Raw genomic sequence first — 21,041 nt, 5'->3', positions numbered from 1 at the left:
GGGGGGGAGAGAGAGAACCGTCTCTGAGCTGGCTGAGTGCAAGCAGCCGAGGCAGAGTGACTTTGCTTTCGAACGGAGATCTTCCCCTCCATCTTTCCCCCCTAAACTTATAATAATAATAATAATAAACTTTATTACGGTCATAGACCAGCAAAAGAGAAAATAAAACGATAGTACATAATATAAATATTTCTTAAATATCGTCTTTTAACAATACTATTTCAGATCCCATGTTAGATTAAAATTAAGCTAAAATTTAATGGGAGATAATTCCATTTAAGTATTATCTGCTATGGCTTGGTGGACGGCTTTATCGCTGTTGTCAGTTGATGTCATGACGCGTCTCAGTCTTGCCGCATGATAGCAAAATTTAGCTACAGTCATAGTTCGCTCTGGGTTGGTGTCCTCAATTAAGTATCTAGTCAGCATTTCAATTGAACGGCCTGGTAGATTTTTTTAACAGGGGTTTGATTAACTCCTTCCTCAAATCTCGATACAGAGTGCAGTATAGGAGAACGTGGCTAATAGATTCGATTTCCTTGAGATCGCAAGGACATAGCCTCTGTTCTATTGGGATCCGAAGATATCTACCAGTTAGTAAACCACCTGTGCCCCCCTCAAGGTGTGGAGACCCTGGGCAGCGTTGCATTCCCTTCAGCCAATGAGGGATCGGTGATGTCATCCCTAGGAAGAGGATACCTTGGGGATTCCGTGAGCTGGCCTGTGCCGCTGACAGGTGTGGGGGAATCCTTGAAGCCCCCCAGCCTTGTCCGGAAAGCAAGACCCTCCCACCCCAGACACACGCCCCCTGCCCTGCCCAGTGAGACAAACAGGACAGTAGGGGGCGCTATTTATCTCGTGTGATCCTCTGACCCTTGACCTCCGCTGCCATGTGTAATAAATATAATCAGGAGAGGAAAAGGAGTAAACTCTACACAAATCCAGAGCGGAGTCCCTAAGGCGGTTGGGTGGCGATTGCACGCCTCCTTCCGGCAACTCCAGCTGCCAAGCTGGTACCACACGTCTTGCCCTACTTTCCTTTGGACCACATCAGCGTGGCCGAGAGAGGGGTTTTGCCTTCTGGGCTGCCCAGGATCTCCACACACACTGCCCAGGCTTGCGCCCCAGGGAGGTCACTTGGAAAGCTGCTAACGGCAGTGGTTTGGCTTCACCCCCCGGAGGCGCACTCCATTGTCTCTCGAGACAGATGCCAACGTCTGTAGTGGCAGGGAGGGCAAGTTACTGTTTTGGGGACCTTACACCTTTCAGGGTAGCCTTCTTCTTGGCCTGATGCCCTTCAGCTGCCTTGGGCTACAACTCCCATGAGGCTGCTGGGAGTTGTAGTCAAAAGCACTGCCCCCCCCTCCTACTGAGTTGCCTGTCTGTTGCGGCTGGAGCAGCAAAGTTGGGCGTGTCTTTGCATCCAGCCAAGTTCAGCCGGAAGGCTCTGGTGCGAGGTAAAACAACCCTGTTAGGTAGTCCAGCGGATGAGGAAGAGGGGGGAACGGGGGGGGGGAATGGTGCCTGTCTCAAGACCACAGGGATTGCCTGTAGGTGGGGCTGAGGTGAGACTTGAACCGCGAAGGGTTTCCTGTGCTGCAGCTGTCCTAGTGATGGGCTCCATAGGAGACCGGTGACATTCCTCTGCTCTCTCGCTCTCGCTCTCCCCCCCCCCCCCAATATCATATATATAATTTTTTATTGATTTTTTTCTAATTTACATTTCAAAATATTCATTTAAACAACCTTAAATCAGTGACTTCTCTTCTTCTCTTTCTGCGGAACGTACCCTGTATGGTATGTTCATTTTACATACCACACACCCCTGCATATTATACATGAACTAAACCAGGGGTAGGCAACCTAAGGCCCATGGGCCACAAGCAGCCCACAGGGGTCGTTTAACTGGCCCACGAGCCGCCCCCGAACCGAGCAGCCCGCTCGGCGAGTCCCCGCTCGCTGCGCAAAACCGGCGCAGCAAGGTGCGGCGACTCACTTCCGCGGTGCCAGAAATCGCATCTGCGCATGCTCGATCTGGCCCACGGAGGGATCCCTGCTGGAGTGAACCGGCCCAGGCGAGGAAAACCTTTGCCGACCCCTGAACTAAACCGTTCAGCAATCCATTGTTGCATCCATCAAAACGTATTTACACTGTTGAATTTATCTTCGTGCTTTTTTATAGTATTGCGACGGGGGGGGGGGGCTGGCTCTTCGATAGCTTTTGACCATCCCCTGCCACCTTCTCTCCCAACAACCCCAGGTAAAGAGACCATGCTGCGGCAGAAGGACTATGAGACGGCCACCCTGTCGGATATCAAGGCCCTGATCCGGAAGCACGAGGCTTTTGAGAGCGATCTGGCGGCTCACCAGGACCGCGTGGAGCAGATAGCGGCCATCGCGCAGGAGCTCAAGTACGCTCTTCCTCGGGCCTCCTCTCCCCCCACCCCCCCGCAAAAGCAGCTCTCCTTCTGGGAGAATCTCCACCCAGGCTTTGCTCATGAACACACATAATATTGTGACTGGGGGTGCCATTGCATCCATGACCGGCTTGTGGGCTTCTTCCCGTTGGGGCATCTGTTCGGCCACTGTGAGAACAGAAATACTGGGCTGGGTGGACCCTTGGCCTGGTCCACCCGCCAGGCTCTTCTGTTCTGAACTTGGTCTTGAATTCCAGCCAATTCTAGGGCAGGTGTTCTTCAAACTCAGGCTCCGGGTCAGGAACAACTTCCTGGCGCTGTTTGGCAGTGGGACGGACCACTTTGGAAGTTGGCACCGTCCTTCCTTGGAGGTTTATTACTCAAGAGTTTGGACGGACATCTGCCAGGGATTCTTTAGCATCGCAGGGGGTTGGGCTAGACGGCGCATGGTGTCCCTTCCAGCTCTGTGGTTCTGCATCGGTGGGCTACAACTCCCACCGTCCACATCCATCTTAGATCAGAGACCAAGGATGATGGGCTTTGCCGTCCACCCACATCTGGGAACTTAAAGTCGGGTTGGGAGTGGCCGCCGAGACCATATAACACCGGTCCTGAAAGATCTTCATTGGCTCCCAATACGTTTCCGAGCACAATTCAAAGTGTCGGTGCTGACCTTTAAAGCCCTAAACGGCCTCGGCACTGTATACCTGAAGGAGCGTCCGGCCCAGACACTGAGGTCCAGCTCCGAGGGCGTTCTGGCAGTCCCCTCGCTGCAAGAAGTGAGGTTACAGGGAACCAGGCAGAGGGCCTTCTCGGTAGTGGCGCCTGCCCTGTGGAACGCCCTCCCAGCAGATGTCAAGGCAATAAGCAACTATTTTACTTTTAAAAGACAACTGAAGGCGGCCCTGTTTAGGAAAGTTTTTAATGTTTGACGATGTATTGTGTTTTTAATATTTGATTGAAAGCTGCCCAGAGTGGCTGGGGAATCCCAGCCAGATAGGCGGGGTATAAATAATAAATTATTATTATTACTATTGAATGAAACCATGATGCTTGGAGCACCCTCCTTGCTGAAACTATCAGACTGCCGCTCTAAAGCCGGCACACTTGTCTCTTCCTCCTGAGCCAGTCCTCTTGCCCCCTGGAGCCCAGACAGTAAAAATCCCAACTTCAGTCACTCTGGGCTGTGCGTGTGTGTGTGTGCACATGCGTTTATGCCGTAAGATTTTCCTGCATCCTGTGTAAAGGAAACAGCAGCAGCCTCCGGGCCCTTTAGGAAGCTTCCCGGCCGCCATTCCCTTGCACCGCCCAGGCTCACTTTTGTGTGTGTGTGTGTGTGTGTGTGTGTGTGTGTGACTCGAACCGTCTTGCAGCAAGACACAAAGAGACACTGTGTGATATTTTTGGCAGGTCCAAAATAGCAACTGCCCCACCCCCCCCACCTCTCCTTTTTCTTTCCGTTTGTCACCACGAATCCCTTTCCAATGCGTCTTTGGCTCCTGCACAGAAACGGCTGGGATCACCTCTCCTTTTGGAAAGAGTTCCTAAAAGAGTGTTCTCTTCCACTCGCACACACACACACACACACACACGAGATACACAGTGCCCCTATTGTTCTCCTTTCCTCCTCCCTTTGCGCGACACCAGAATGTGCTTATTGTAAGAGTTTGCTGCAAACTTCTTCGCCTACCCCCCGTCCACCCCTTCTCCCTGCCCCCCCTCCAAAAAACTCTGATAAACTCGCGCACAATTAGTACACACACAGGCGAGAGCCCATGAATGGCAGCTCTTATTCCCGTGGCTGGGAATGGCAGGGAACTTGGAAACATGGATGTGTGTGGCCTGCAGCATGACTTCGTGGGGGGGAGAGAAACACACGAACACACCTCTCTTGCAAAAAAAAAAAAGGGAGCAAAAATAAGCCTTGGAATAGCGAAAGCGCCATTTGACGGCCGCGGAAGCCTTTTCACCCTGCATCTGTTGATTCGGGAGTCGCTAGGCAATAAATACCCTTCTCTCCCACCCGCTAGTCATGAGTTAGACACAGATCCTAGGTTAGGGGTGTTCTGCCTGAAACCAGGCACCCTGCTTCCCCGCATGTCTTGTTGCCGTGGCTCCGCTGGCCCCCTCCCAAGGTATTTCGCTTGGCAAACCTCCCGGCTTTTCTTTCTGCAACTCTTGCTCCATCCCAAACATGTAGCGACATGCAGCCTTCCGGAGGAGCTCTGCTGAAAACTTTGCATTCGGGGCGGGGGGGGAGGTGTTGTCTGGGAACGTGCCACTTTTGGGGCTGGGCGCTAGGCCGGCCGGGCTGGGCCACCCCACCCCCCAGACACTTTGGGGGAGTGCTCCCAACCCGTCCATCCGGTGGGCAGAGAGCCTTGAAAGGGGGAAACAGCACCCTCTGGTGCCCGAGAGCTGCCACTGCGTTGGTCGCGCAGCAGCCGGGGCTCAAGGAGAAAACAGATGCATGGCGTCTCTCGCACCCGGTTGCTGCTTTCCTGCATATCCGCCTCCCCAGCCGGGCCCACGGCAGTACTCAATAACTCTGTGCACGTGGGACTTTACAAAGTGTAAGAGGGCAAGTCTCTGCCCCAAGGAGCTCACAGTCATACCGTATTGGCCCTAATATAAGCCGCACCTTTTTTTCACCCAAATTCCGATCGTGAAAAGTTAAAGTACGGCTAATATTCGTGACCTTATGCCGCCGGGAAAGCGGTGTAGCTCCCCCCCCCCCCAGAAGCAGCCTGGGAGTGCTGGGCAACGGTTCCCGTCCCATTCGCGGCTCCCAACCCTCCCCCAACCCGCTGAATTTTAAAGGTGTGGCTAATTTGCGGGTGCGGCTTATATTCGGGCCAATACGGTAAGTCAACACTGCAGAGACACCAGAGCTCTGCCTTTTGGGATGCTCCCATCTCCTAACTTAGGCCTAGTTCCCCTTACATGTCTGGTTGGAAGAAGGGAGCCAATCTGTGTGGGCTCCTTTCTGCTCTCTTCCTTGGACTCCCTGGGAGACGGAGCTTAGCTACCAACCATGGTTTTTCTCCAGCTTATGGGCCCCCGTCTTGCCCAGAAGCGGGGAGGAGGATAGCTCAGTTGGTAGGTTTGAATCCCTCCTTGCGCAGAAAGATTCCTGCATTGCAGGGGGGTGGACCAGATTTATCCTTGTGGTCCCTTCCAGCTCTACAATTCTCTGATTCTGTGAATCCCCCCCAGCCTTTTTTTTTTTAAAGCATTGTTTGGAAATCTGAATACTTCGCACGAATGTGTGTGAGTGGGCTTGGCTTAAAGTTGAGATAGCTGGCCAACCACAGCTGCAGCTATGATTCTAGCCCTCACTGTTGCATGCAGAAGAACGTGCAGAAGTCAGATCTGCAGGAGGGAGTGATCTCAGCACCGCAGAACTCCTTGGACCAGGTGGTTATCACCCAGCTTCCTGCCCTCTGACAGGAATCTCTCTAGGCCAGTGATGGCCAGACTTGCCCTTCCTTTTTTTTTTTTTTTTGCAAGTATTTTTTTTATTTTCCATCAGCAAACAAAATACATATACATTCATCAAATAAAGTTTCACCATTGTTACACAAACTCCGCCGAGCTTTCCTGACTTCCCTCCTTCTCTTCTCTGGTTTTTTTATTGTTCTAGCTATTCCCTCGCTTTCTCTTCATTCCCACATGTTTTGTTGTCATATTGTTATCATTTTTTGTTATACATTTCTGTCCTGTTACAAGAAGTTCGTCAATCCTGTAAGTGTTTACATATCTTTACAATCTTTTACATAATCCAGAAATTTACCCCATTCCAATTGAAACCTTTGGTCACTTTGCTCTCTTATTTTCCCAGTCAATTTCGCCAATTCAGAATATTCCATTAATTTCCTTTTCCATTCATTTACCGTTGGTACCTCTTTTAATTTCCAATTTTGCGCTATTAATATCCTCGCTGCTGTGGTGGCATATAAGAAGAATCTTTGATCTTTTTTTCAATTTCTTCTCCAACTAAACCAATCAGGAAGGCTTCTGGTTTTTTCGTAAACGTATATTTAAAATTTTTTTTTAATTCATTATAAATTGCTTCCCAATAAGGTTTTATTTTTTCACATGTCCACCACATATGGAAAAACTCACCATCTTTCACTTCGCATCTCCAACATTTCTTATCATATTTCTTATATATTTTTGCTAATTTTACTGGGGTTAAGTACCATCGGTACATCATTTTCATAATGTTTTCCTTTAAGATTATACAGGCAGTAAATTTCATATGATCTTTCCATAGTTTTTCCCACATTTCGATTTGGATATTGTGCCCGACATCTATCGCCCATTTTATCATAACATCTTTAATCTCTTCGTCTTTTGTATGCCATTCTAATAAATAATTATACATCTTGGATAATATTTTCTCATCACTTTCTAAAATTTCCACTTGAAATTTCGATTTCTTATTATCAAAATTACGTTTTCTTTTGTCTTCATTAAATAGACCACACACCTGGTGATATTGGATCCACCCAGTCAATTTATCTGCCACCTGATCATAAGTTTTAATTTTCCAATCTTTCTCTGATTCAATCAACAAATCCTCATATGTTAGCCAATTTTCTTCCTCTGTATTAATTTTCTTTATTGTTAATATCTCCGTGGGTGATAACCACCTAGGTGTCCTTCTTTCTACCAGTTCTTTATGTCTTTGCCACACCTCGTACAGGGGCTTTCTAAATACATGTGTCAAAAATTCCCTATGTACTTTCACCTTGTCCTGCCAAAGGTATGCATGCCATCCGTACCTGTTGTTAAAGCCTTCCAAGTCCAATATCTCTCTATCCTTTAAAGTTATCCACTCTTTCAACCAGGTCATACATGCTGCTTCGTAATAAATTTTTAAATCTGGCAATCCAAATCCTCCTCTCTCTTTTTTGTCTATTAATAATTTATGTTTGATTCTTGGACGTTTGCCTTGCCAGATGAATTTTGACAGATTTCTCTGCCATTCCTTTAGCTGACTTGTACCTTTTATCACAGGTAACATTTGAAAAAGAAATAGGACTTTCGGCAGGACACTCATTTTCACACTTGCAATCCTTCCCCACAGAGATAAATTTAGTTTATTCCAAATTTCTAAATCTTTTTTGATTTCTTTCCATGTCGGATCATAATTATCACTAAACAGATTAATATTTTTAGGTGACAGCCAAATTCCTAAATATTTAACCTTTTTTACCACCATAATGCCATACTTTTCCTGTAATTCCTCAATTTCGTTCTTATTTAGATTTTTGACCAGTATTTTTGTTTTTTCTTTGTTTAGCCTAAAACCTGCTAGTTTCCCAAACTCCTCTATTACTTTCAACATTTCTCCCAGACTCTGCATCGGTTCCTCCAACGTCATAACTAAATCATCCGCGAAGGCCTTTATTTTGAATTCTCTTTTGCCAATCTTAATTCCTTTAATGTCTTTTGTGTCTCTTAGTTTATTTGCTAAGACTTCTAGCACAACAATAAAAAGAAGCGGCGATATTGGGCATCCCTGCCTTGTTCCTTTTGTAATTGTAAATTCATCTGTTAATGTAGTATTGACCACTAATTTTGCCACTTGTTCCTTGTAAATAGCCATAATCCCATTTAAGAATTTTGTTCCCACCTCCAACTTTTCTAGAACCTTCATCATAAATTGCCACGATACATTGTCGAAAGACTTGCCCTTCCAGCTGTTTTGGGACTACAATTCCCATCATCCCTGGCCACTGGTCCTGTTAGCTAGAGATGATGGGAGTTGTAGTCCAAAAACAGCTGGAGGGGCAAGTTTGGCCAACACTGCTCTAGGCCAGCCTTCACTAACCCTCCTCTGGGTGTTTTTGACTACAACACCCATCATCCTCAGACAGCACAATGCTGTTATCTAAAACATCTAGAGGGCACCCAATTAGCAAAGACTGCTCTAGGCATTAGCCTACTATAATCCTAAAATTGTAGCATTGGAAGGGACCCTGAGGGTCATCTAGTCCAACCCAATGTGGGGCTCGAACCTTGAGATTGAGAGTCTTATGCTCTACGAATGGAGCTATTTGTTCCAATAATTAAAAGACCACAGGTGTGCTCTAAGCAGAGATCGTGACCTCTGCAACAACAGAGAGCCTTAAGAATATCATTCCTCCTTCCTCTTTTCTCCCCTGAGCCCAAGGTGTTTGGCCCATTGTGGTTTTATGAAGGCCGTAGGGGGAAGAGAGCTTAGCCCCACTGGCCTGGCCCCAAGTAATGCCCCCTTTCTCTCTGCCCCGCAGTGAGTTGGACTACTACGACTCTCCCAGTGTCAACACCCGGTGCCAGAAGATCTGTGACCAGTGGGACTCGCTAGGATCCTTGACCCACACACGGAGGGAAGCCTTGGAGGTGAGCCAGGAGGCTCCTGCAGCTTCCCCTGACCTTTGACCGGGGGTGCAGGGGAGATTCGGCGCTGCATCACGGGACCCGATCACCTGACCCATTTCTCTCCTGCACAGAAAACAGAGAAGCAGCTGGAGACCATTGACCAGCTCCACCTGGAATATGCCAAGCGGGCAGCGCCCTTCAACAACTGGATGGAGAGTGCCATGGAGGACCTGCAGGACATGTTCATCGTCCACACCATCGAGGAAATCGAGGTAGGAGGAGGGGGTGGAAGGTCACCAGGCACAATTCAGTTGCCCCAGGAACGTGCCGGTCAGTAATCAAAGAGGGAGCTAACACCTTGTTAGCAAAACACGGTCCCCACAGGCTTTGTTGACTGCAGAGCAACTCATTCTTCCTCCGTGAGAATCAGTTGCCGAGACTGAAAGGCCCTGCCTCTCACCAGGGCTTTCCCCCAAGCAATTAGAGACTGTGCCTACATGCAGCCAACCTCTGCTCCACCCTTTTCACACCTCTCCTGGTTCTAGGAGTCAGGGGAGAAGGGGAGCTTGTCGCAGCAGGAGGAGGACACACCAGCCAGACTCATCTCGGCCTCCCTGCTCTCCAGCCTCTTGATTCTGAACTTCTTTCTGCCACAGACTCTCCCTGCTCACTAAGCCCTGTCACCTATTTGGCCTCTGGCACCTCCTCTTCCCGGTCTTCTCCCTCTGACCACTCGCCGTCGTCCCACTACCCCTCCCCAGGCTCTGAACCTCCTCCTGCCGGGGTTTCCCAACTGGTTCCTCTCACCGCTCCTCAGAGTCCAACTGCTCCATGACACCAGTTCAGAGAATCTAGGGTGCCCAGGACTGGGGAAGATCACCTGAGGCTTGGGGGACCCATCACCTTAAAGCAGCTTCCTGCATCCTGACTTGGTATAAGACAGGTTCATATGCCTGTACATGAAGCTGCTTTCACGTGGCTTTAAAAGCCAAACAGAACTTTGCAGGCGGTCACAGCATCATAGCATTGTAGAGGGACCAAAGATTTTAATCTAGTCTAACGCCCTGCAAGGCAGGAATCTCAGCTAACGAATCCCCTTTTCTCCCAGGGCTTGATTGCAGCCCATGACCAGTTCAAGTCCACCCTGCCCGACGCGGACAAGGAGCGTGAGGCTATCCTGGGCATCCAGAGCGAAGCGCAGAAGATTGCAGACTACAATAACATTAAACTCTCCGGGAACAACCCGTACACTACGGTCACTCCGCAGATCATCAACTCCAAGTGGGAAAGGGTGCGTGGAGATGTCCGGACCGTGTCACACGAATCCAGGAGGGAGATTGGGGAGGGAGAGAAGGCACCCAGCTGAAGTGGCCCACGGGAGACGCTGGGGGCTGACGGTCCAACTCTTTTTTGTTCTCGTTTTCGTCGGGGCAGGTCCAGCAGCTGGTGCCAAAGAGGGACCACGCCCTGCAAGACGAACAGAGCAAGCAGCAGTCCAATGAACATCTGCGCCGGCAATTTGCTAGCCAGGCCAACATTGTGGGGCCTTGGATCCAGACCAAAATGGAGGTGAGGGGGCTCTGCCCGCAGCTCCCTGCTTGCCCCGCAGAAGAATTTGGAGAGGTGTAGGGAGGAGAGATTTCCGTTCCGTTTCATTTTCACTATCAATTCGTATACAGTGTTAACCCGGGTTATGCACGCGATCAGTTCCGGGTCGCGGTGCGTAACACGGGCGGGCGTATCACAAACGCACGAAACAAAAAACCTGGAAGTAGCGCAATTTTAGCGCTTCTGCACATGCGCGAAGTGCGCAGAACACTTCTGTGCATCCAGGGGTCATGCGCGCGGTCCAGAAACACTTTCGGGTTGCAGGCGTTCGCAACTCAAACATCCGCAACATGGGGTGTGCGTAACCCGGGGTACTGCTGTACCGTCTTTCTTGTAAACACAAGGCAGTTTACAAGCTTGCAAGATATACAGCAAAGATCACACGCCTAATAGCAATCTCATCCGGTTCTTTAAAAAGTCGTAATAAAAGCATAAGTTCAAAAACAAACAGCTTAAATAAAGCAATATTCATTAGTCCGTTAGAATAGAACAGCAAACAGCTAATTTAAATACCGGCAAATAATAATTGAACAGTTTACACTTATCGGTCAGAATAAAGAATTGCTAAGCTGTAATCAGTAAAAATAACGGCAGGACACAATGCATGAAATGACCACAAAACCAGGATCAAATTGAGAAACGAGGGCGCAGAGATGATGAAATAATTGTTTTTGGAAAATCTCCCTGAACTCCTCTCTTCCCAGCTGCTCCTGCTGTTCTCAATAGTGGAAAGGCTCTCAGGTTCTGGAGGGTGGGGCAAGGCATGTGGGGAAAGCTGGAGATCTGGAGCATCGGTGCAGCATAAGAGCCAACAGTGAGACCTGTGAGCCAGGAATCGCCCGGTCTCTCACCATGGGCTCTGCTGCTCCGAGAGCCTTTTGGGCTGTTGTAGCGGACTTAACAATATAATACTAGCCATTCCTCCTGCAGGCGGTCAAGCTTGTTCTGTGCGGGATCTCTGCCTGCCCGGCCTGTTTGCCCTGACACGGCTCCACTTTCTTCTCTCTCCCCCTCCGCCAGGAGATCGGGCGCATCTCCATTGAGATGAACGGGACCCTGGAGGACCAGCTGGACCACCTGAAGTTGTATGAGCAGAGCATCGTGGATTACAAGCCCAACATCGACCTCTTGGAGCAGCAGCACCAGCTCATCCAAGAGGCCCTCATCTTCGACAACAAGCACACCAACTTCACCATGGAGGTGAGGGCAGCGTGGGGACACTCTTGGCCAGCTAGCTAGGGGTTGTTGTTTTTTTCTGGCAGTTTGCATGCTGGGGAAATGGGAGTTGTGGGACAGGCCTTGCAAAACTGATACAGTGGTACCTCGGTTCTCGGGACGTCTCCGTCGACGAACGTTTTGGAACCCGGGCGCAACGAAAACCCGGAAGTAAATACTTCCGTTTTCGAACGTGCCTTGGAAGTCGAAACAGCTCCCACCACGTGTTTTTCAGTTTTCTCAACTGAATTTGCAGACAGCCCTTCTTTGTGCCTCGGGTTTTTGAACGTTTCAGGACTTGGAACGGTCTTCCAGGACAAATTTACATTCGAGAATCGAGGTAACCACTGTAGCTGCTTTCTTCAAAGAAGCATTGTTCAAAGAATAAACATCGCAAACAACAACAATAAAGTACCGTATTTTTCACTCCATAATACACACTTTTTTCCTCCTAAAAAGTAAGGGGAGATATCTGTGCGTCTTATGGAGCGAATGGGTGTCCCTGGAGCTGAATTGCCCAGGGGCCAAAAGAGGATCATGCTTTTTATTTTACAAAGAGAACAGGGAGTGTTGAAAGGACCCCGCTCAGCAGCTGATCAGCAAGAGATCGGGAGAGAGATAAGAGTCCCGGCTTCCTTTCAGCCCCGCCCTCCTTTGTTGAATGTGCTGCAGAGGGAGGTTGTTTGTTTCCCCAGCGACATGTGACTGGCTGATTAGATTATCTGTCTGGAAACTATAGAAATAGCTCCCTTTCCTTTAGAAGCTGCAGAAATGTGAGTTGAACCCCATAAAAATGGGGCTTTTCCCCCTTTGCAAAAAAGCTGCAAAACTTTTAGCTGATCCTCAAAAAAGCAAGGTTTTTCCCTTTGCAAAAGGAGCTTTGCTTTTCCCCCTTTGCAAAAAAGCTGCAAAACTTTTAGCTGATCTTCAAAAACAAACAAACAGGGCTTTTAGAAGAGGAAAACCAGAAAAAGAAATTTCTTGTTTCCTCCTCTAAAAACGAGGTGCGCCCTATGGTCCGATGCACCCTATGGAGCGAAAAATACGGTGCTTTCAAAGCCATTTGGAAATGGAAAGGAAGGCAGCCGTACGAGCGTTTTAAGCCCAGGGAGAGTTTCCAGGGCTGGCTACCGGTTTTAGGGTTTCAGGCATGCACCAGCCGGGCTCGTCTTCCTAGGCCCTTTCGCCGAGTGGGGAAGGCTTTGATTCGGGGGCTTCTGCGTAGTTCTTTACAAAGCAACTCTTGTTGGGCTGGGGGAGCCCTCTGCTCTCTACCAGATCTTAGCCCCTGATAGATCCCAGGCGCAGATTCAGTCTTCAAGAAGGCAGTACACCGAAGCGAGTGAGTTACTCAGCCTTGCCTCTTCCCCTCTCGCCCCGAACTCTTCGTCCGCAGCATATCCGTGTCGGGTGGGAACAACTACTCACCACCACAGCCCGGACCAGCAACGAAGTGGAGAACCAAATCTTGACCCGGGACGCCAAGGGGATCAGTCAGGAGCAGATGCAGGAGTTCCGGGCCTCCTTCAACCACTTCGATAAGGTAACCTGAGTTTGGCGCAGGGTTGGGGCCTCGCCGTGGAGCAGCCGAAAGTCATTTTTGGATGTAGAAGAGTCTGCCCTCTGTGTGTTTGTTTGTTTGTGTGTGTGTGTGACTTTACTGCCTCTGGTCACCATTAATAAAAAGAATGAAAGAGAGGAAACTCCTGTCAGGAAACGGCCTACTCACAAGTAGGACCCTGGCAGAGACACATGCCCGACTGGCATGTTCCCTCCTTCCTGGATGATCATTCGGGAGCTTCTTAAGCTTCTTCAGCCCGAACATCACAGCGACTGATGCCAGAAGACGTCAGCACGCTCTTAGCATCCGCAGAGTTTGCCCAGCTTGCGCGACAGACCACAGCAACTCAGCATGTTGGCTAACCTACTTTATTTACATATAATACACACGGAGCTCTTCAGCATGGCTCCCTCCCTCTCTAGCATCAGGCAGCAAAGAAAAAGGACGAAGGACAAAATTCCCACTTCAGGGAACACAGTAAGACAAACATCCTGCCTTCCGTCACTTCCCACTCTGTGGAATGAAAACACCGCCATGGGATAGACAACATTCCCATGACTGCACACGGGGAATGAATCTCAACAACTCCTGCCCACAGGAAAGGGTTCGAGCCCTCAGATTGAAAAACCACAAAGAGGCTGGCACCAGATGGAGGGTCCCCTGAGCTCAGCCTTGTAGTGCTGCCATGAGTGCTCTTGCTTAACTTTAATTTCCAGGCCATGCTCGTTCTTCATGATTTATATTTTTATTCAACCCCTTCTTTTAAAGGGCTCGGGGGAGTTGAAGTGTCCCCCCCCCTGCATTTTATTCCCTCTCTCCAACCCTGTGAGGTAGGCCCGGCTGAGACAGTAGCTGCCCGCTCTCGGGGTGACCCCGCTTTCTCACTCTTGGCAGACTTTTTTTAAAAAAAGGATTGAACAGTTTGGGGCTCAAGCTTCCAGCCGCTTTTCTGCCGCCCAAATCAGTCCTGTTCCGTTTTTCATCCAGGGGAAACTGGCCAGGCCATGTCGTTGGCACCTGTCTGTCTTGAGAGACAATGGAGTGCGCCTCTAGGGGTGAAGTCAGACCGCTGCCTTAGCAGCACTGAAGTGGCCTCCCCGGGGCGCAAGCCTAGGCGGTGTGTCTCGAGGTCCTGGGCTCCTGGACGACAAGACCCCTCCCCCCCCCTTGGCCTCACTGATGAGGTCCCAAGGAAAGCACAGCAAGGCGTTTGGCACCAGCTTGGCTGCAGGAGTTGCCGGAAGGAGGCGTACAGGGCGCCACCCAACTGCCTTAGGGACTCCGCTCCGGATTTGTGCAGGGTTTAATCCCGAGCCTGTTCTTCTCCCAAAGATGTCCTGCAAAGGTTTAAGATCAGAGTTTTCCTTCTCCTAGATGGGCTCCCTTCCCAGGTTGACAAGCCCCATAGAAGCCAGTGCTCTTTATCACAACTTGTTGCCGTACGTCTGGTCAGAACAGGTGGTGGTGTGAAAGTCCTGTCTCTTTTGAGCGCCCCAGCCGGGTCCTTGAAGCAGGGAGTCCAAGGGGCTCCTCTTCTTCTCCTCCTCCCTCCTCCTCTGCCCACTTGCTGGGCCTGCTGGCTGGAGCTCCCCCCGAGAGCATCCACGAGAGTGTTGGTACTAACGCCGTGTCTTTTCCCCTCCCCCTCCCTTGTCGTGTGCACGTGGGCTCTCCCACCCTCCTCCCCCCCCTCAAATGTGCATGCCCTCCGCCCCTCCCTGCGCGTGGCCCGGCGGCAGGACCACGGCGGCTCCCTGGGACCCGAAGAGTTCAAAGCCTGCCTCATCAGCTTGGGATACGATGTGGAGAATGACAGACAGGTACCCGATGCCCGTTAAACCGCGCAGCCGCTCGGCGATATTGCAATTAACCTGATCTCCTTTCTCTCTTCCTTCACCACGTTCGTTTCTCCCCCGCCACCATCAAACACCCACCTTTCTTCTTCTTCTTCTTCCTCCTCCCGCCACCTTGTCGTCGTCGTCGTGTTCCGTGTATCCGATTTGTGCGCCTGTGCCTCCCCCCCACCTCCCCTGACGTCTGTTTACGTGGCATCTCGATGGCTTCTCCTGACTGATGTTCTCTCTTTCTGTGTCTCTTCCCTCCATGGGGCTCTGTGGCCCTCTCCTCCCTTTCCATCTTTGCATGCCTTCTCCATCTGCGTTCTGTGCCTCCTCCCTCTCCCTCCCTTCGCCTGTCGGCCTCTGGGAATAGAAGCGCACGGGCAGCATGGACACAGACGACTACCGAGCCCTGCTTATCTCCACGGGATACAGCCTGGTACGCTCTGCTCTCTGCTTCCCCCCGCCCCCTCAACTTCTCTTCCTCGCTCTGTCCTCGATGCCGACGGCAGCAGCCGAAATGCTGCATCTTTCCGTTGCGTGGCCGGCCCTCGCCTTGGGCCGTGTCCTCCCGCCTTGGGTACCCAGGCCTTGCTGAACTCCAGCTCCCATCATCCCCTGCCAGCTTAGCCGGGAATGATGGGAGTTGTGGTCCAGGCTGAAGAACACAGGCCTAGGGCGTGAGTCGATATCAAGTCGGGACAAGGGTCAGGGCTGTGCTTACGGCCAAGTGGTTTGCAAGGAAAGGCGGGTGAGAGTGGGAAATTCAGGGTTACTGGTGGGTGGGCATTTGCTAGGGCTGCGGGGAGTCACAGGTGGGGAGAGGGTGCTGTTGCTTGTGGGCTTCCCATTGGGGGTGTTTGTTTGGCTGCTATGGGGCAGGTTGATAGATTAGATGAATCCCCGGCTTGACCTTGCAGACTCTTCCTACCATGAATCGGCAGGTTGGGGGAGTTGCCTTTGGTTGACTGGGGGTGGCTGTGGAGGGACGACTTTGTGTAAAATAAACATGGTGGAGGGGGGATCATAAATCAACCAGGCACCACCCCTACTAAGTTTCAGGCGCCTGGTTAAGATGGCTTTATTCCAGGAGGCCATCACAAATGCTGTCCTGGTGTTTTATTCTCGGACATTTTAAATTTTGGCCACACCTGTGCCGTACAATTGAAGCCTGTGGCTTCCACCAAAGGGTGCTGGGAGCTGTAGTTTGCCCTCCGCAGACCCACGCTCCCAAGTAGCTTTAACAAACTACAGTTCCCACAATTCTTTGGGGGAAAGCAGTGTGCTTTGAATGTGCTTCAGGTAAACATAACAGCGTCGGTATACGGTACGTTTTTATTCTCCGGTGGCCACTTTGAGACCCATGTACTGTATAGATTTCTAACAAGTAGTGTAGAGGAAGCTGCTTTCATGCCAGGTTCGACTTGTTTACCCATCTAGCTCTGCCTTCTCCAGTGCGGTGCCCTCCTTCATCGCTGGACTTCTGGAGGGTGCTATATTGGGGTCGGCTGATTACCATATTTTTTGCTCCATAAGACGCACTTTTTTCCTCGTAAAACGTAAGGGGAAATATCTGTGCGTCTTATGGAGTGAATGGTGGTCCCTGGAGCTGAATTGCTCAGGGGCCAAAAGAGGATCATGCTTTTTATTTTACAAAGAGAAAAGGGAGTGTTGAAAGGACCCGGCTCAGCAGCTGATCAGCAAGAGATCAGGAGAGAGATAAGAGTCCCGGCTCCCTTTCAGCCCCGCCCTCCATTGTTGAATGTGCTGCAGAGGGAGGTTGTTTCCCCAGCAACATGTGACTGGCTGATTAGATTATCTGTCTGGAAACTGTAGAAAAGGCTCCCTTTCCTTTAGAAGCTGCAGAAATATGAATTGAACCCCATAAAAACAGGGCTTTTCCTCTTTGCTTTTCCCCCTTTGCAAAAGGAGCTTTGCTTTTCCCCCTTTGCCAAAAAAAGCTGCAAAACTTTTAGCTGACCCTTAAAAAAAACAGGGTTTTTCCCTTTGCAAAAAAAGCTGCAAAACTTTTAGCTGATCCTCAAAAAAACCAGGGCTTTTCCCTTTGCAAAAAAGCTGCAAAACTTTTAGCTGATCCTCAAAAAAACCAGGGCTTTTAGAGGAGGAAAACCAGAAAAATATTTTTTTTTTCTTGTTTCCTCCTCTAAAAATGAGGTGCGCCCTATGCTCCGGTGTGCCCTATGGAGCGAAAAATACGGTAAGCCCAGCATTGCTTGCTGAGGCTGCCAGCCGTTCTCCCAAGATCTAAGGCAGAGAGAAGCTCTTCCCCACTTCCTGCTATCTGGTCCTTTTTTCTTTATAACCGGAGATGGGAGGGACCGGAGACCTTCTGCATGCCAAGCGGGTGACCTGCCACCCTGCTACGGCTCCTCCCTAGTATAACGCTGCAATCACAGGTGATTCAAACGGAAATTAAGCCTAGGAAAGAGGAGGCGGGAGCAAGGAAGGTTTGGGCCAAGTTCATCCGGGTGTCGTTCCGAACTCTGCAGAATTCCCGCCAGTCCAAATTCGGACAGCCACTTTGACATGGGGGGGGGCTCCTTTAAATCCAGGCCTTGGGGGCCGCAACTGAGTTTTCCAGCAAATGTGTCAGAGCCATCAAACGGACTCGGCTGCTTTGCTGCGTTTTTGCCAGGAGACTCAAATGACTTTCTCTCTCTCTCTCTCTCTCTCTCTCTCTCTCTCTCTCTCTCTCTCTCCCCCCCCCCCCCCGCCTCACCAGGGAGATGCAGAATTCAACCGGATCATGAGTGTCGTGGACCCCAACAACAGCGGAGTCGTGACTTTCCAAGCCTTCATCGATTTCATGTCCCGGGAGACCACAGACACAGATACAGCCGACCAGGTGATTGCCTCCTTCAAGGTCCTGGCTGGAGACAAGGTGAGTTCCACAAGTGAGGGGGCTGGGGAAAGGCTTTTAAGCAGGGGTCAGCAAACTTTTTCAGCAGGGGGCCGGTCCACTGTCCCTCAGACCCTGTGGGGGGCCGGGCTATATTTTGAAAAAAAAATATGAACGAATTTCTATGCCCCACAACTAACCCAGAGATGCATTTTAAATAAAAGCACACATTCTACTCTTGTAAAAACACGCAGATTCCTGGACCATCCGCGGGCCGGATTTAGAAGGTGATTGGGCCGCATCCAGCCCCTGGGCCTTAGTTTGGGGACCCCTGCTTTAAAGAAACGAGCAAAAAAAAACCAAAACATTTCTAGCTGTTGTGGCTGAAAAGACATTGCTGAGAGTGCTCAAATCTCAGAAGCCAGAGGAAGAACTGAGTCAGTTTTCTAGCATTTGGGGCTGGGGGCTTCAGGAACTCCTTAGCCCCCCCGCCCCCGGTTATCAAGTGCCAAGTAAGGGAGATCATGCAGATTTGTGCAAGCTTTCACCTGATTTCAGGAAAGAATATGGCTTCTCTCGGTGCAGAATTTAGAAAACGTTTTGAGAGTTCAGAGAGTAGTGTTCCAAGACTTTTTTTGCCTTGAGATGAGTTTGGGGGCAGATCTGCTCGTACGTTTCAAACACATTTCAAGCACACGACCTTCCCCCGCACCGCCCAAGAATCTGGGGACTCACAGCCAAAATAAGGGATCAGAAAGACAAAATATCTGTGGAAGAACGGAGACCCTTTTTTAAGTTTATATAAGAACACAATACAGCGAAATAAAATTTCATACAGGTTTTGCCTTATGAGCAATGGAAAGAAAATAGAAAAGATTGCAATATAGGATTTAGGTGAATGGATAAGGTTAATAGGTTGGACAGGCAGCAGGGAAGAGAGGGAATCAGACCATCACAGATTAAGGATGGGAAGTCGCCAGGATAAATAGGTTTTGATTAAATTGTATGTTATATTATCTTAATTACATGTTGGTCTGCCATAGTCAAAACAAAACAAAATCCTTCCAGTAGCACCTTAGAGACCAACTAAGTTTGTTCTTGGTATGAGCTTTCGTGTGCATGCACACTTCTTTAGTTGGTCTTTAAGGTGCTACTGGAAGGAATTTTTATTATCATTTTATTTGTTTTGAATATGATCTTAATGTAAATCAATGTAAAATAATAACCTTTTAAAAAAAAGAATCCTGGGAGCTGTAGCTTCCCCCTCCCAGAGCTACAACTCCCAGCACCCTTAAACTACAGTTCCCAGGATTCTGCAGGGGAGGGGGAGCCATGTGCTTTAAAACTGCACTGAATGCGCTGCAGATCTATGGAGCTTGCTGCGAAATTGGCTCGGGACCCCCCCCCCAAAAAAACCTTTTTGTGTTATCCCAGTGTTCGTGATCTGCTACCCGTTGGGCGCAACCTCACAAAGGCGTCTCCTCTCTCTCTCTCCCCCCCCCAATCCCTGACCCAGAACTACATCACGGCAGAGGAGCTGCGGCGAGAGCTCCCCCCAGACCAGGCCGAGTACTGCATCGCCCGCATGGCACCTTACCAGGGCCCCGACGCCATCCCCGGCGCCCTCGACTACAAGTCCTTCTCCACGGCGCTTTACGGCGAGAGCGACCTGTGAGCGTAGAGATGGAGGCAGCGGCGGCAACAGCAAGCGCTGGCGCTTTTTGGGGGGAGGGGGGGCGACGCTCTGGTTCCCCCCCATTCACACACACACACACACACACAAACACACACACAGCAATGGGAACGTTGTCTTTCTCTTTCCTTCTCTCTCTTTCTCTTTCTCTTTCTTTTTCTTTCTCTCCGAGGACAGAAAGCTGCCTCCATGCTGGGCGACCCTGGGAGCTGGCCTGTGCCACCCCCTTCTCCCCCACCCCCCCATTGCGCACTCGATGGACACTATGCAACAGTTCCAAGACTTTTCCTTTCCCCAAAAAACTGAGCAGCGGAGGAGCTGGGTGTGGCTCCTTGCTTCCCCGGGGAGGAAGGGAGAGCTCAGCCCCGAGGCCTTTCCAGCAAAGGGGAAAGAGTCCAAAAAGCATCCCAGCCGCTGCCGCGGTTCAGATGGCTATTTTCGTTAGGTATAGATGCCATTCCAGTTTCCCTCCCTCTACTAATCTTAACTGGGCCCGGGGTGGGCTGGAGAGTTCTACTGCTGACTGGCATATTTGGGGCCCTCCCTCCCTCCCATCTCTTCTCGGGCGCTGTCTTTTAATTTATGTGTCTGGGGTGCCCCCAAGCCGCCCTCGGTCCGCGTCGCGTCGAAACCCGGCGCCTTCGGGATCCGGAGGGGCTGCCGAGACCCGCTTCCTCGCTTTCTTCTCTCTCTCTCTGACACAGAACCTAGATACCTCATTCCGGACCTTTCCGCTCGCTGTGCTAGGCAGTTTTTGGGCCTAGCCTGTGCCTCTCGCCCCCCCAGCCCCAGCTTCGCACCTCCGACTGGCTCTCCACCCCCCCCCCCGTTAGGGGCGAGAGGAGGATGGGAACCCTCTTCAGGCGTCTAGGTCCAAACTCGCGGTTTCTGCCCAGGCTGTCAGCTTTGACTGGGAAGGAGGGTTGCGCCCGTGTACAGCCATTCCTAGGCAGCTCCTTTAAGCGGTGCCCCATGGTTTGTCCTTCACCTGCTTGAAGAAATAGGTTGCCTTCCCACCCGGGGCTAGTTGGAGGGCTTGCGTCTGGCAAGGAAGTATTGGCCTTTTCCCATTCTGCAGACCGAGCACGCAATTAAAGAGGCAGTGCCTCTCTCCTCGAATCCATCGCAGCTTCTTCCCCGACGCTCGCAGGAGAAGCAAAAAAAAAACCTTTGCGGAACGGATCCCACCCACTCCCCCCGTCAGGCCCTTTCTCCTTTTTTCTCCCGTTTCCAGTTTTATAAATCCACCCGTCCTTCTCTGCCCCGTGCCATCAGGTTGCGGCAGCCGCTTTTGTAACAGAGTTTTGAAATAACACAATCTCAGCAATACCGACGCCATCTTTGAGGCCGAAACGCGGGGGGGAAAACCGGTTCGTTTGCTCGCGCGAAGTGCGCCCAGAGGTGTCGCGAGGAGGGGCTTCAACTTTCTCCGGGAGGGGGGAGAGGTGCTAGGAGCCCGAGCATCAGTCTTAAAAGCAGG

At 50.5% G+C, this 21,041-nt stretch overlaps 1 protein-coding gene across 6 annotated transcripts in view; it reads left to right on the top strand.

Annotated features, from left to right (window-relative positions):
• Nucleotides 1-19,617, top strand: part of ACTN4 (actinin alpha 4) — a 118,339-nt gene extending 98,722 nt beyond the window's left edge. For 2 of the 6 annotated variants that reach the window (XM_033158465.1, XM_033158464.1), the window contains exons 12-22: nt 2,261-2,411; nt 8,699-8,807; nt 8,918-9,058; nt 9,895-10,077; nt 10,221-10,355; nt 11,415-11,594; nt 13,006-13,152; nt 14,910-14,990; nt 15,382-15,447; nt 17,752-17,910; nt 19,385-19,617. In XM_033158465.1, the coding sequence (XP_033014356.1) occupies nt 2,261-2,411; nt 8,699-8,807; nt 8,918-9,058; nt 9,895-10,077; nt 10,221-10,355; nt 11,415-11,594; nt 13,006-13,152; nt 14,910-14,990; nt 15,382-15,447; nt 17,752-17,910; nt 19,385-19,543 (1,511 nt within the window). In that variant the 3' untranslated portion in view covers nt 19,544-19,617. The remainder of the gene's footprint in view (nt 1-2,260; nt 2,412-8,698; nt 8,808-8,917; nt 9,059-9,894; nt 10,078-10,220; nt 10,356-11,414; nt 11,595-13,005; nt 13,153-14,909; nt 14,991-15,381; nt 15,448-17,751; nt 17,911-19,384) is intronic. The other 4 variants (XM_033158468.1, XM_033158469.1, XM_033158467.1 and 1 more) reach the window with 2 other exon arrangements.
• Nucleotides 19,618-21,041: the final 1,424 nt, after the last annotated feature.

This window comes from Lacerta agilis, chromosome 8 (assembly GCF_009819535.1).
Source record: "Lacerta agilis isolate rLacAgi1 chromosome 8, rLacAgi1.pri, whole genome shotgun sequence".
In the NCBI taxonomy this organism is placed as follows: Eukaryota; Metazoa; Chordata; class Lepidosauria; order Squamata; family Lacertidae; genus Lacerta; species Lacerta agilis.
This window is presented reverse-complemented; position numbering and strand designations above follow the sequence as displayed.